Here is a 14,625-nt window from a genome sequence, read left to right on the forward strand (position 1 = left end):
CAACTTAAACTGGCTTGGTGCATTTTCAAGCCTTAACACGTTGAGCGCCACGCTAATTTTGCATGTCTTGCCTTCCCACGGTTTACGCTACGTGGACGCTACAGTGCTGACGTTTATAACTCAGCAAAGATACCAAATGTATAAAAATCTCAATTTTGAATTTTTTGTCTCTTACGTTGATATTTCGTTACTTAGAGAAGTCGTATACTTAAAATTCGATTTATTAGAACTAATGAACAAATAATTAGGAAAAATGAACGAAGGTAATTATACTTCCACTGACACCTGTTTCATAAAACTACCTTCAGCGTGTCGTCGGCTGAATCACCAAATTAAGTTATTGGGCTCAAACTTTTAAAAAAGCAGTGCATATTTAAGGATTGACCTAATGTTTTACGATAATGAAAGATAAATACATAAAAAGGAAAATAATTTTTAAATAAATTTAGTTTTGTATTTTAATGATGTAAACAAAGTTGCATATATATATCCTGATACCTATTGAAATATTTCAGTAATTTATAGTAATTATTTCCAAAATTTAAATTTTTTCTTATCTTAAAATTGTCTTCAAGCATTTTGATTGTTTTAAATGAATAAATAGTATCCTTTCCTATGGGTAGATACTTTTTCTTTCTTATTCACCTTTCGCAAAATAGAAAAAAATACTATTTTTATGCAACATTAATTTATTTACTTAATCATTTGCAATGGATTATATTTTTATAAAAATTTAAAAATGAGGTTTTTAATTAAAGCAAGAACAACCTAGTCTCATTTCAAATATTCAGTATTAAATTTTATATCTTTTATAAAAATATTGCAGTTAGTATTTTCGCGTTAGTGAACTAACAATGGTTTTATGAAGCTATTTTCTATACTTATTTTTAAAGTCACAATTCAGTTTCTCTCGCCAATAACAGCCAAGACATATTTTAATCACTTAGCATTTTTTAAAACATAGATATAAATTGTTCTTAAATTTGTTGTCCCAAAATGTATTATTTTAAAACACTTCCAATAAGATAAGCCAAGAAAGCGATAAATATTTGGTGTAGAGGAGATGAAGATACGACAAAGAAACAAGGGAATATTTTTTAAGGAACGAAAAAAAAAAGAACATAGTTGAAAGAGGAGGCGGAAAATTCTTGGTGTTCCTTTGAAGTAGATTATCGAGCCAAGACCTTCCTCTCGACAGACACGAAAATCTTTCCTCTTCGGTTCTATTCTCATTCGCGACAACCAAAAAGAAAACACATCGATTCGAAATGGCTCCTCGAGGTTCCAGCAATTGGCGAAGACCTTACACCTCCATCTACAATGACAATTATCGATATGGCACAGGATTGTACTCGGATACCCTAACCGATATTGAAAAACGATATTCCGATTCCCTTTCAAAAACCCAGCTACGATCGGACAGGAGGGACTTGAATTTTTCAACGTTTGCCGACTCAACTTTGACCGGGTCTCCATCTCCCGGAGCTGCTATCCGAGAAGCTTCTCTAGAAAGGCCTTCAATGTCGCGGCAAAAGTCCGTTCCGTCGCCCTCCTTGAATGAACTTACAAGAAGTTCTACATTTGAATCAAGATTAAATGCGACATTAAGTTCCTCGTACGAACTAGACGATGAAGTTCAAGAAGCCATTAACAGCCGAAGAGAAAAACGCCTGCAGAAAATGATGTCCAAGAATTCTGCAGAAGATTCACCACTTCCTCCCAGACCAAAGAGTTTGTATGATGATGCAGCCTTCTGGACCTTGCCGAAAGCGACTGAAGATCTTAGCATGGATTTGGATACGAAAAACAAGAGGAAACTTGGTGGTGGATCAACTACTACAAATGGACCCCGAGCATCACAATGGCGGGAAAAGAGGTGAGGTACTGTTAATTCTTTCATATCTTTATTATTTGGTGGAAAAGAACAAAAAAAAGCATATAAAACTCTATGACTTTATAAAATAAATAAATAAAATAAAAAAGATTTTAAAAAAATTATAGCCATTGAAAATAATGCACTCTCGATGTTATCTACTATTTTTCCTCCATTGACCAAATTAAGTCTTTTATGAATGGTATAAATATAAAAATACATGTTATAATGATTGTTGCATAATGATACATTTTGTTTATAAAGTAACTTTTAAGAAAAACAGGCTTTGTGAAAGCATACCATGAAAGAGTATAAACAGTAAAAAGAATGATAAATCATAACTAATTCTCAACTATTTACTTTCATATTCTCTGTAGTCAATAATTCCGTTTTTACATGTTTTTTTAATTACAAACAATTACTTACTTATACTTATTCATTTTTGAATTGTTCGTGAAATTAAAGCTGCTACACAGCTCCCGTCTTTTCAAATATTACAGTACAAAAAATACATTGTTGATTAGTACAAATAATCCATGTTGTTAAAAAATCATTTCATGCATATCACAAATTAATGAGTAGAATATAAATATGATTAAAGTTAAGTATATATTTTTTCTTCACAATACCGCAGTATACGAAGTAATAAACTCTCACTTAAAATTGTCGAACAAATCATAAAGTTATTTTTACTCCCGATGTTGGATGCAAAATTAATGGAAACGTCTTTACAAACAGCATCTACTTAAATATTATGTTGACATGCATATTTTGCATGCTTTTGATAGAAAATGGAATAAATGAAGAAGCGAAAGTGTATTGAAATAAATGCAACCTTAAAAATAAATAAATAAATAATAATGTTTGGGAATTCAAATGAATTAATCAGTATGTAAGTTCAAGTGAATAAATTTAAAAAATAGTGAAATGAAAATTAGAATTGCTTTTGTTTCAGTATTATATTCCATAACAAATATTTCAAAATTTAGAAGAAATAAAAAATCATTTTAGATTTATTGCATTGAACCTTACTAAAATTGATAGATTAATTTGTAGGATTTAAAAAAAAATCCTCGATATTAATCTTTTAATAATTACAATTGTTCAGACTTTCCATTAAGTTCCTTTTCCTATTTTAAAAGTTATACATTTATTTTGTCAAAAATAAAACAAATTTAAAACTTTAACTTACCTTTAAAAAAGTAAGATTTCTAGTATTATTTTCTATTGAGATAAACTTTCATTTTGCGTTGATTAAATAAAATATCAAGCATTTTAATAAAGCTTCATTTATTCATTCATTTATTTATTTATTTATTTATTTATTTATTTATGTTTATCTTATTTATTTAGAACCACAACTTTTTTTAAAAAAAATTTTTTTTACTTGTTTTGTCGCTTTATTCGGTAGGACATAAAAGTAATAAGCCGCTTGCTTTCACCCTTTTTTATTAATTAAAATAGGTATGGCCCTCTTTTTTCGATCTTTTCGGTCTCATTTAGGGTTACGCTCTAAATTTTGAGTTTCTGTTGTGATAACCTAGGTTCGAATATAACGTTAGCTGAATGATTCGTGTATTACTGCCAACTTGCATCGATTATAAAGCTGATGCAAAACATCCTTACTAATCGATGGATCATGGGTAAGAGTTCTATTACCATCAATCTAACCAGGGAGAGTTTTCGAGGTTTTCCTTTCCATATGAAGCAAATGTTTAGTTTTATTGAAGAAGTTTTCTGTAGAGACACAGGTGTTCCTTAGTCTTCGGCATCGATTTCCAAGTTATAAAGTTTTAAGTTGAATACTAAGATTCCTTCATCCGCTAAATAAAATGTGTTGTTCAACGCTCATTAAGAAATAATTTGCCATTTTTTTTAAATATGATGTGAATACAACAAATTATTATTATTTATTTAGTTTATTGATAAATATACAATATTTGCTTTTATTAAATTACATAACGTACACTTCATAAAACTTTATTTATTTATATACCTTTTTTAAACTATTTAATAATATTTTAGGTGTGCCCTTTATAAAAATCTGATACACAGGTTTTTTTTAAAAAAAAAAAAGAAGATATGAATACACAAGTGCTAAAAAAATATGCTGTAGTATTTATTTACGTCTCACTAAAGCTAAACAATGGGCTATATGTTCGACGGTCTGGGAAATTAAAATAACCCTGAGGTTGATCCGAAAACATGCCATCACAATTTTGATCCTCTGCAGAGGGAAGGTACCCCCGCTTTGAAATATGTACAAATAACTAATTAATAATGAAAGTGATATCTTATTATTAATTTATTTTCGTTGTCCCAAAAAGTAAACTATTATCTTTAATTTATTCGTAAATAGACCAAAAACTAATTTTAAAAAAATCCAGGCGGAATAATGATTTACTTTATTTTACGATTCTTCTATTTGTTACAATTTAAAAAGCAAAAATATTTCTCTATTTTTTTTTTAAATAACTAAGAGCTCTGTTTGCTTTTCATATGAGTTTACGGTTTTATTAATGTAACTGTTACAATTAGAAAAAAGAACTCAAATTTTATATTATCATGTTTCTTTTTTTTTCAGATTTCTGTTATTTTTACACCAAAAAAAAAATAACTATTCGAAGTATTTTGTAATTGACAGTTTTTTTTCCCTGCATTTCAAAAAATAATGTTATCTCTGGTATCTACATTTGGCTTCTGTTCAAAATTTCTGAAAATATGTCATCATAAAAACTTAGCTCATCTGTTATTTATTTGTGCCGGCTGCTGTGACCTTCTGGCGGTAGCTTAAATTTAAATACACGCTGCTAAAAATAACATTTATTATTCAAATCTAGGATTAAACATTTGAACAGGACAATAAAATACTTTCGATATTTGCACTATATATACAGCTTATAGTCTTAAGACAAATAATCAATAGTCTTAAGAAAAGTCTTATAGTCTTAAGAAAAATTTTTAAAGCATTTTTCTCAAATTAGTTTTAAAAAATTAATGTCGTTAAGCGGAAAATTAGCCAAATTAATCTCAAATAAGTATATTTGAGATCACAAATCGTGATGGCAAAGTCCTTGAAGCACTGAGTTGTAACTGTATAGAACTGGACCTCAATTTCTGATAGTGACTTGAAGCCTACCCAGCTTTAGATTGTTTGTTTGGGAAGAAAAGTATACATGAAAAGTATGTAAAACTAATAAAAACAATATTAAGTAAAAAATATTTGAAATTTAATATGATTGCTTACAATTAATAAAGATTTAATATGGTTTAGTTTTTCTGTTGCGAAAATGCATAAAAAATACTATTTGTTCCTACTAGTTGATACATTGAAAAAGTAAATCAGATGATCGCCTAAGGCAGCTAGTTAAGAATAAATAAACTGTATTTTTCCGAATAATATCACACTTACTCTGGTCGGGGACGTTCTATTTCTGCGCCAGTTCAAATTTTATTAAATATACAATTTTCTCCAGAAAAAAAGAATCAAAATTCATAAAATCTAAAAATCAAGATAACTAGCTATAAATCTATCAAGATAAAAAAATTAAGATATCAAGCTCTTTGTTTAAAAATGCATTCCCTTAAATAATATTAATTATATTACCAATTACAGTATGATCTTTTGCATTAATTAATTATAGTTAAATTCAGTATTTTTTTTGGTAAGCTTAGCTCATAAAATAAATTGACACTATATTTTAATTTTAAATTTCTTTAAAATTAAATATAATTATAATTACACAGAAAAAATTCTGAAAATTATGTTCTATTTGCAAAATTTTCTTTTATTAAAAATAATTCTCTACTTTTTTTTCGCTGGTTAGAAAATTTAATTCCTTAAAATCCACTAATTTCTGACTTTACATAAAGCTTTTTAATTTTGAACAAAGGTAGCTATTCTTAAATATCATTAAATATCCACTGAGCAATCACTTTATTACTACCATCTCCGTAATATGTCGTTTTCTACCTTTTAACTTTAATCCAGCCGACGTCTACTCATATGTTATTCATATACCACAAGCGACCATGATAGGTCGTTTGTGGTATATGAATAGGACTTTCCAGTGTTAAAAGACAAAATGATTATGAATGAAGCTGCCGGATAGTTCCTTTAACTTCAACTACGTAACCAAATGAATTGAGGTCTAGGAATTGTGAGGGCCAACGCAATGAAGAGGAATTTTCCTCGTGTTCCTCAAACCATATAATCCTTCACAATATTAACAGCATATCAGAATTTTAGCTCTTGTATCACCCCACGCCTAAGTTCATCTAATCATAAAACTCCAACTTCAACTTCTCAAGGAATTCACTTACACTGCCACTGTCTTAAGAGCTCAGCTTTCTTTTTTACACTACGCGAGGCCACTAAAACCAATACTGTGACCCAATAGATCATTTGCATGAAACTGTCAGGTGGTCATAAAATGACTACTCAGTGCACAAGTTTCAGATATAGTTTTAAACAATAATTTATTTATTTTTTAATAATTTGTCAGCATTCACCATTTTAAATCTAAGAACTTGAAGATAAATAGTACAGAAATAAACTTGCAGCTAACTAAAACTTACGATTAAATAAGTGAAATTTTTCCCGAATAATGAATAATTTTGTTAGAAGATATAAAATTTCTCTCTTTCACTAATACTATTTTTTATTTCTTTTTAATTGTTTTAATAGTAATTATTCTTCCGAATTTATAAGCAAACATGTGATTCTGTTTTACAGCCGTGTACTACAAGATCAGGTTGAGAGCCTTGACAGGAAACTATCAGATTGCAGTGGTAAACTGACATCCGAATTATCTTCTTTAAAGTCAAAGTACAGCAATGAAATAACCGGACTTCACAAATCAATTGACGTGACTTCAGACCAAACAAGCGACTTGCAAAAGCTTTGCAAGAGACAAGCACTTCAGTTGCTGGTAAGTGGTAACATCCAATACCATCCAATTGTACCACAGACTGTTTCAAACTGTATAAAAATAGCATCGTATTTTATTAAGTGTTTATACAATAAAATGCAGTTTTTTTTTTCATAGCACTCACGCATTCACTTTATATTCCTTCTAATTGATATTGTTACAAACATATACTTCCAAAGAAACAGGGTTTGAGAAAAGCTATTTTTTTATGAGTTTTACTTTTAAAAAAACTCGGGTTTTATCAGGCTTTAATGAAAAAACCTGGCTTTTCCAGGTTTTTGCAGAAATGTTTTAATTTTTTTCCCTGCAACCTTAATGAGATTATAGGATTTGCTTCAAACATATAATATTCATTAAGATTAACTGAACTACATGAAGTTGTCATGTAGCTGTACTTGACAGTTTCTTACCCAGGTTCTACGTGACAACTACAATGAGCAGTCATGTATACTGTTCTGCTATACTGTTCTATAATGCTATACTGTTCTACATGACAGTTTCTTACCCAGGTTCTTCGTTCTTCATGACTACTACATGTAACTGTACTGTACTACGTGAAAATTTCTTACTCAGGTTTACATGACTACTACATGTCATAGTCCTGTAGCATACTGTGCAACATGATAATTTCTTACCCAAGAAATAGTAAATAGTTTATAATTAAGAATAGTAAAAGTTTCATAATGTTACTTGTATTTTACTTTTTAAAAATCACTGCTGAAGGAAATTTTATAAATAAATCTACGTAAAAACTCTTAATTAATTGTGATAGTCACACATTTTTACTCTCTCTAAAAACAAGCAGGAAATTAAATATTTTACTATCAGCTTCTTTTCTTTTTATTCTTACTTTCAACCATGCTACTTACATCTATTATTAAGAGTCAAAAATAGTATTACCTTAGTTTAATTTTTTTATCGTAAATTTTATTTTAGTTTAGCACAAAATGCTAAGTTTTATTATTGAAAAGAGAAATTCAAATCGAAAAAATTACATAATAAGTTGCTGCAATTTCAGAAACTAGTGGCACTGTTAATTTATTCCCTAAAAAATTAATCTAATGTTTTCAATAGAACGTTTAATTAAAACTTTTAATTATCATAAAGTTTATTAATAAATATTCAAAATATTTTTCTTCCCAGTTTGAATGCCCTATAGAATTTATTTTCTTCTCTTTATTCTCAAATTTAATATACATTCTTGAAATATAAATAAGTAGTTATGATTCATTACGGTAAATTAATAAATAACTGTGAAAGTCTACGGTACTGAGTACATTTTTTTTCCATACCAAGGACAGAGAGTAATACTATTATCGATATGGGATTCCATCCCAGGCATTTTAAGTTGCAATTTTAATATCACTTCCAAAAATTAAACACTAGTACAAATAAAATGTAAATGTTATATAATATATTTTATGAAAGTAATAAAATATAAGTATTTTCAAATTTATAAATTAGTCGTTTAACTATAAAAGAAATAATATTTTTTAAAGTCATATCCAATATGTTTAAAACTTAATAAGTTGTTTGTATCACATTCTAGGAATTGCAATCAGCTTATGATGACTCCCAAAGAAACATTCAAGATGCTTTAGAGGAAATGAATCTTTGGAGAAACAGAAGTAAATCTTTGAAAAAAGACATGGACAAATTACGTGAAGAAGTAGAACTGGTAATTATTATTTTTTTACAATGTTTTGGTTTTATTAAAAATGTTTATTTTCAATTCCAGTACTTCTATTTCAAACTTAAATTAACCATATAAATGCCAGTTCTTTAAATTTTTCGTTAAAAATTTTTGAATGTAATCAAAACTCCAATTTGTGAAGAAAGTGACAAAGATAAGTTACAATATTAAAAACATCATGATAATGATAACAATTATTTTTCTTTAAATTTTTATTTTTATTTATAATTAAAATTCGTGTTTATTTTCTCCTGTTTGCAAATACTACAATTTGATTATAAAATTTTAATCATACTTTCACAATTATAATCATAATCATAAGCTCTTGCAATGCACAAAAACTAATTTAAAATTAATAAATTTGTAACTACTTTTTACAGAACTATAAAAACAAATGTTTATTTTTTGGGGGGGGAGGACTTATTATTGCTTTAAACCCTTCAATGCTTGTCAACTCTTAGCAGTGATTCGTTTGTAATATTCTCTACCATTTTCAAACAATGTTTTCAGTTTATCACTGATTGCGTAAATTGAAATGATGCAACCACTACTGAGGAAGGCTGATTAGAAAGCATCAAAACATTCATTTTCGAAAGAAAAAAAACAGAGATTAATTTTTGGAAATACCTCCAAGTTTCAATGGGGATTCAATTTGGCTCTGATGTTTTTCATCCCGTTTTCCTCACTAGTGATTCGACAGATTTTGATATCATTTTTGTCATTTGCAATTCCTAATGCTTTTAGTTTTCAATCCCTGATGTGCATACGATGTTTAGGTTATTTTTGATTCCAAAAATATACATTAAGGGTATCCATTTCTATACTATCTGTAAGCCTAAAATGTACTGAATGCAAAATTTTGATTCACTACTAAGTGGAGAAAAAGAAATCGAATTATAGTTTGTTTTTTCTTACATTACCTTCGTCCTTAATTTTTCTTGATGAGAATGATTGCATGGGCACCAAAAGAAAAACATAACTGGAAGAGGGGAAAAAATGTTTTTTTTTTCCTTCCTTTAACTACTCATACTCATGTAAACCACAGTGATCCGACTATTTTTGAAACTTACAAGTTATGCAACTGAATTTGAAGTGTCATTCCCGAAATCACAATGAATTTCGGCAGATATTAAATAATGTTTAGAATTTAAAAAAAGTATGAAAGAAATTTAGTACTATTTTACTTTAATTATGGAAATATATGTTGTTGTTTTTTTGCTTTTTTTCAAAAATAGATATTTGAATACTAACTATATCCCTTAAATTTTGAAAATTTAAAGTTAAATTATTCTCACGGAGCTCAGATTTAGTGTGAATACTAAATGTTTTGAAGTAAGATTTATGTATTATTATCGAATGAATTTGAATCGAAAAAATCACGCTGTCCCGTGGATCATAAAAACAGGAACATTTTATAAATAATTTACTATGTGCACTTTTTATGACAAACATCTCCAAAATTATGCCGGGGTAAAGAAAAAATTTTTTAACATTATTATTTTATACAGAAAAATCTGAATATTATTTTTTTAAAAATAGTGTATTTAGAGGGTGATACTTGAAATACTTAAAAATTAAGGTAATACTTATCATATATTAATTATGAATCATATCTTTTTAATATATGTTATATCTTTTCAGGCTGTACACAGAACCAGTAAAGAATGAAAAAAATATTTTTTTGCTAAATACCTATTAAGATATTTGGTAAGAAATCTAAAATTTTACTATATTCTTTGGTACAAAAATATATCTATATATTATTTGTATTTAATGTATTTTTTTTAACACAAAATGTTTTTAAAGAGATTGTTATAATGAAACAAACTTAAATACTATGGTTAAACGTATAAGTTTCGAGATGTAAAATTGTCGTTTTAACTTTGATATTCAGTAATTCGTGTAATGAATTTAATTATAATTTTAATCTTCACCAAATTGCAAAAATGAAAGAGAGAGGTACCTGTACACGGCGTGCTTACATGGAAATATCAAGCGGAAAAATCAGTTTGTTAATTTTTTTAATTTATTTGTTTAAAGTATTTATTTAAAGTATTATTAAAGTATCATTAAAGTGTTTATTTAAAGTATTGTTAACAAAAACTTTACTTGTTTATAAATAAGTAGAGTAGCAGAACTTATCAATCCTATCTATATTAGGTGATATCGGTAATCGCATAACAAAATTGGAAAGGTATTATTTTAGATCTTTCTGTGTATTTAGGGTTAAAAGTCCAAATCCTTTAAAGGAAGCACAAAAATATAATAAATAAAGCTTTAATTCATAATTATTTTAAATTCAACCCTTTGCACTCGTATGACTACTTTATAAAAAAGCTTTATTATCGTTCCTGCCATGTGCTGATTGTACTCAGTATTAAGCAATATTGTTCACTTAAGTCAATAGGCTTTGGAGATACATAAAATTTAAAATAATATTTTAAAAACTGCGCTAAAGTATAATAGCTCTTTTCCTTTTCTTTTTTAAAAAAAAGGACTTTTTTCTTCTTTATCCTGTCTATTATGTTCATCAAAGAATAATTAATTTCGACAAGTAGAACGATTGCAAAGAGTTAATAAAATAAATAAATTTCGAATATTACAGGCAATTAAAAAATACCTCTTAAAAAAGTTAGAGTTTCACAGACTTGTGGTAAAATAATAATTTTTATACAATTTAATAAGAAAAAATTTAAAAAGTAATAAGAAAAATAATTTTACATTTAATATGCTTGCATTTTTATTTCCCTACAGGGCTATTTATTTACTAACACTTATTTTCTTATAAATACTTTTCTTATTAATATATTTCTTACTAATATTTCGCTTTTTAAAAGCAATTTTATGATGAGTGGCTATTTTGTTTTGTAATTATTTGTAAAAATTTCTTCTTTTTTTTCCAGAAACTAACCAAAACAGAGAAACTATAAATCCTGCTAGATTATTCTCCCGAAGATTAAAGAAGGAAGATGCAAAATACTGTTAATGATATTTTGTCATTCATTAAGTGTCTGATAACACCTTTTTGAAAACATGAAAATTCTTTATCCACCGCATAATAAAAGATTCATTTGTTTTCTATTTTGACTGAAATGATAACACATGTACACTAAACATCCTTATAAAAAAAAAAAAAACAATGTGACTGGTACACACAAGTTAGATACAATACATAGACTGGGTGTTCCATTTTAAGCAATCTCTTAATATATATTTTTAGAATATTTGTTATCATATATGAAGTAACACATGCAATTAGCCGAGGAAAATAAGAAAAACGTAATAAAAAAACGGCGAATCTTTACCAAGGATGGTAAGTCTCAACTCATCAAAATCTGAGTGGTTACAAGATAAAACTAAGAAGAAGCGAAAGGTGATTTTTAGAGATATCATCCAGCAAATAAATGGATTTTGATATTTTTAATCCCACCTACAGTCTCTTTAACTAAAGAACTCCCCTCGCCAATTGTCTGCAAAACTGCCGTTGACATTGTTTATGTGATAAACTATTTCAAGTAGGGTCACGAGTTTTTACTCAGATCGGTGAGTGAATTAAAAATCGTTTTCCTCTTGTGTTCGAAATGCGATTTTACTTGCTTCCACAGCAGCGACGGCCTCAGACTCTGAGCCGGAGAAAGTTTTCTTTACTTCAGAATCGATTCGTTAGATTCGTTCTTGCTTTTGTTTTTCCTTGGCTAAAACTTATTTTTCGAATTGCTCGTGTGTTTTCGTTTCAATATTATTTTCTGATAATTGAATAATATATATATTTATTAAGGGCGGTGATCACTGAACTATTTATACATAGAATATAGTTGACAAGAATTACATTATTAATTCTCTCCAGCATCCTGATGCTACGCCCTACCGCACAAAATTGATAAACTCATTTCTGACTGCAAGAAAAAAAAATTTGTACGTCTAGGGGCATTAAAAAATATTTATATATACATAAAAACTAGATTATGCACTTGTTTATGTTGTACATATTTTTATTCTCAAAGAATTTTACAAAGAAAAATGATCATCAAGGAATAACATTTAATTAAAAATTAACATCTTCCTTTAGAGACAAGTTTTAAAAATATTTTTGTTCTTTTCTATTTTTTTTTTTTTACTCAATATAATTTAAAGTTTCGTTTCAATCATGTTAACATTTCTTATAAAAGCAAATCATTGACTTTAAAAGCTTTTAATAACATTGTCAGTTTTCGTTTTAGTTCCAATTTCAGTAAAAAGAAGGAAAAATATTAGTTGCTCATTTTAATTAAAGGAAATAAATGAAAATATTACTGTCGATTTTTGGAAAAGTATGAGCACCGTCACTCTTTATCACTTCAGATAATTTTACCCTGTCGGAAAAGGCATCATGAAAACATGGAAGTTTCATAAATAAGCTAAGATCACATTGACGAGTACAGTTAATATGAATATTTATGGATAAAAATACGAAACTGCACAACCATATAATTAATCTCTGTATATATATACATATAATGCATACATGTACATATATATATTTCGTGTTCTATGTTCCATCGGTATAAATGGTAGAGACGTTGTATCTCGTGACAAGATATTTTTCCCCCTGTTAAGGAACATTTTATCCTCTGAGCGTTAGGTTAGGTTTTGCCGTAATTTTAGTGACGGAATTGCAATACCAGCAGCCCAAAAACTAAGCGCTTGATGTTTTAAACATTCTAAACATAACTCCTTGTAGTTACAAACCTCAAAAATTATTAATTTGCTTTTCCACAATTTTAAGTTACATTAAAAATTTAGTATAAAGTTATGGGAAAAACTAAGAAAAATACTATGATTCATGAAAGGATCACAACTGCATCGTGTTATAAACCTAATATTACACATAATATAAATGTACCGACGCTAAATAAGTAAATAATTTGTTTGTGTTATTGTTATAATTTGTTTGTGTTAACATTACATTAAGCTTCTGCAAGTTTCTGTATCAAAATCAAAACATTTACAATGCAACATCCTTTTAAAAGAAGCATTGTCTGATAATATCAAAAAATGATTTTCTAAGAGAGAGAGAGAGAATCCGAAGATTGTATAAAAGCTACGACACCTTTATTCTTTTCAAGACTCAATAATCTAAAAAAGGGGGAAATCAATATTAAAACAATGGGATATGATTTACCTTAGATTTTAAAATTTTATGTTATTACTTAATTGATTAATTTATATTATTTGGTTAAAATAATTCATACTAAACTAAAATCAGTGACGCGACAGACCATCGGGGGACAAAGTCTACTGAGCCCATCCCAGTTTCCTTGACCTTGGGCTCTGCAGTGCAGGATATTTTCTGATTGGGTGGTCAGCCGAAAGTGAATCTTCCATTGTTAAATCTTCAAGCATACTTGGTACTCATTTCATTGACCCACTGACATGAAAGGCTGAGTCAACCCTGTCCGGTCCGTGAATGGAATCCAAGACCTGTGGCATGGAGATGCGAGGCGCTACCACTCAGCCAGCGGGCGTATCAAAATAGTTCATAAACTAAAGTAAATTGATTAAGCTTATGAGACCTTTTTCCTAAATTGACCGAACTCAACAATCGAAGAGGTTGAGATAGAGTGAAAAAAATTCTATATATGCTTTTTATCGTTTTTATTTGATTATCACAAATAAAGAATGATCGGGACATAATCTATTTGACAGTATCTATTGAAATATACAAAATACAAGGGCATCATCAAATCACAATTTGAGATGCAAGATGCACGGTATTTTAGATTCTCCATTCTTTTTTTTCTTCCATTATGTTCCTTTTGTATAAAATGGTAACAATATAATTCTGAAATCAGCATTTTTTGAAATAAAAGTTCAGCATTAAACACTTGTGTGTTTTTAAATTTTTGATAAATATCTTTACCTTTTCTTCTTAATTAGGTCAATTTTTTAGCATCATTCAAAGCAGTTTTCATTAGTGTAATCTATAATAATATTAAATTTTAAAAATTCTATAAAAAATTACAAAAGTGGGGCTTTATAGTATTATATCAAAAACACAAATCACACAATGTTATTGCTTTATTTTTGAGGGAGAATCTATGGAAGTTCTAAAAGATATGTTAATCACTACTTCTCCTAATTTAATAAAT

The 14,625-nt window shown here is 28.1% G+C and overlaps 1 protein-coding gene across 1 annotated transcript; it reads left to right on the top strand.

The window, feature by feature from the left end:
- Window positions 1-1,117: 1,117 nt before the first annotated feature.
- LOC107441853 (uncharacterized) lies at window positions 1,118-11,578 on the top strand. The gene is made up of 5 exons (XM_087159520.1): window positions 1,118-1,876; window positions 6,609-6,804; window positions 8,354-8,482; window positions 10,139-10,204; window positions 11,401-11,578. Exons 1-4 carry the CDS (start codon window positions 1,269-1,271, stop codon window positions 10,163-10,165), a joined length of 960 nt encoding a protein of 319 aa, XP_087015646.1. The 5' UTR covers window positions 1,118-1,268; the 3' UTR covers window positions 10,166-10,204; window positions 11,401-11,578.
- The last annotated feature ends 3,047 nt before the right edge of the window (window positions 11,579-14,625 follow it).

The sequence above is a fragment of the Parasteatoda tepidariorum genome, chromosome 3 (assembly GCF_982258835.1).
Source record: "Parasteatoda tepidariorum strain Cologne lab strain chromosome 3, Ptep-v5.0, whole genome shotgun sequence".
Taxonomy (NCBI): Eukaryota; Metazoa; Arthropoda; class Arachnida; order Araneae; family Theridiidae; genus Parasteatoda; species Parasteatoda tepidariorum.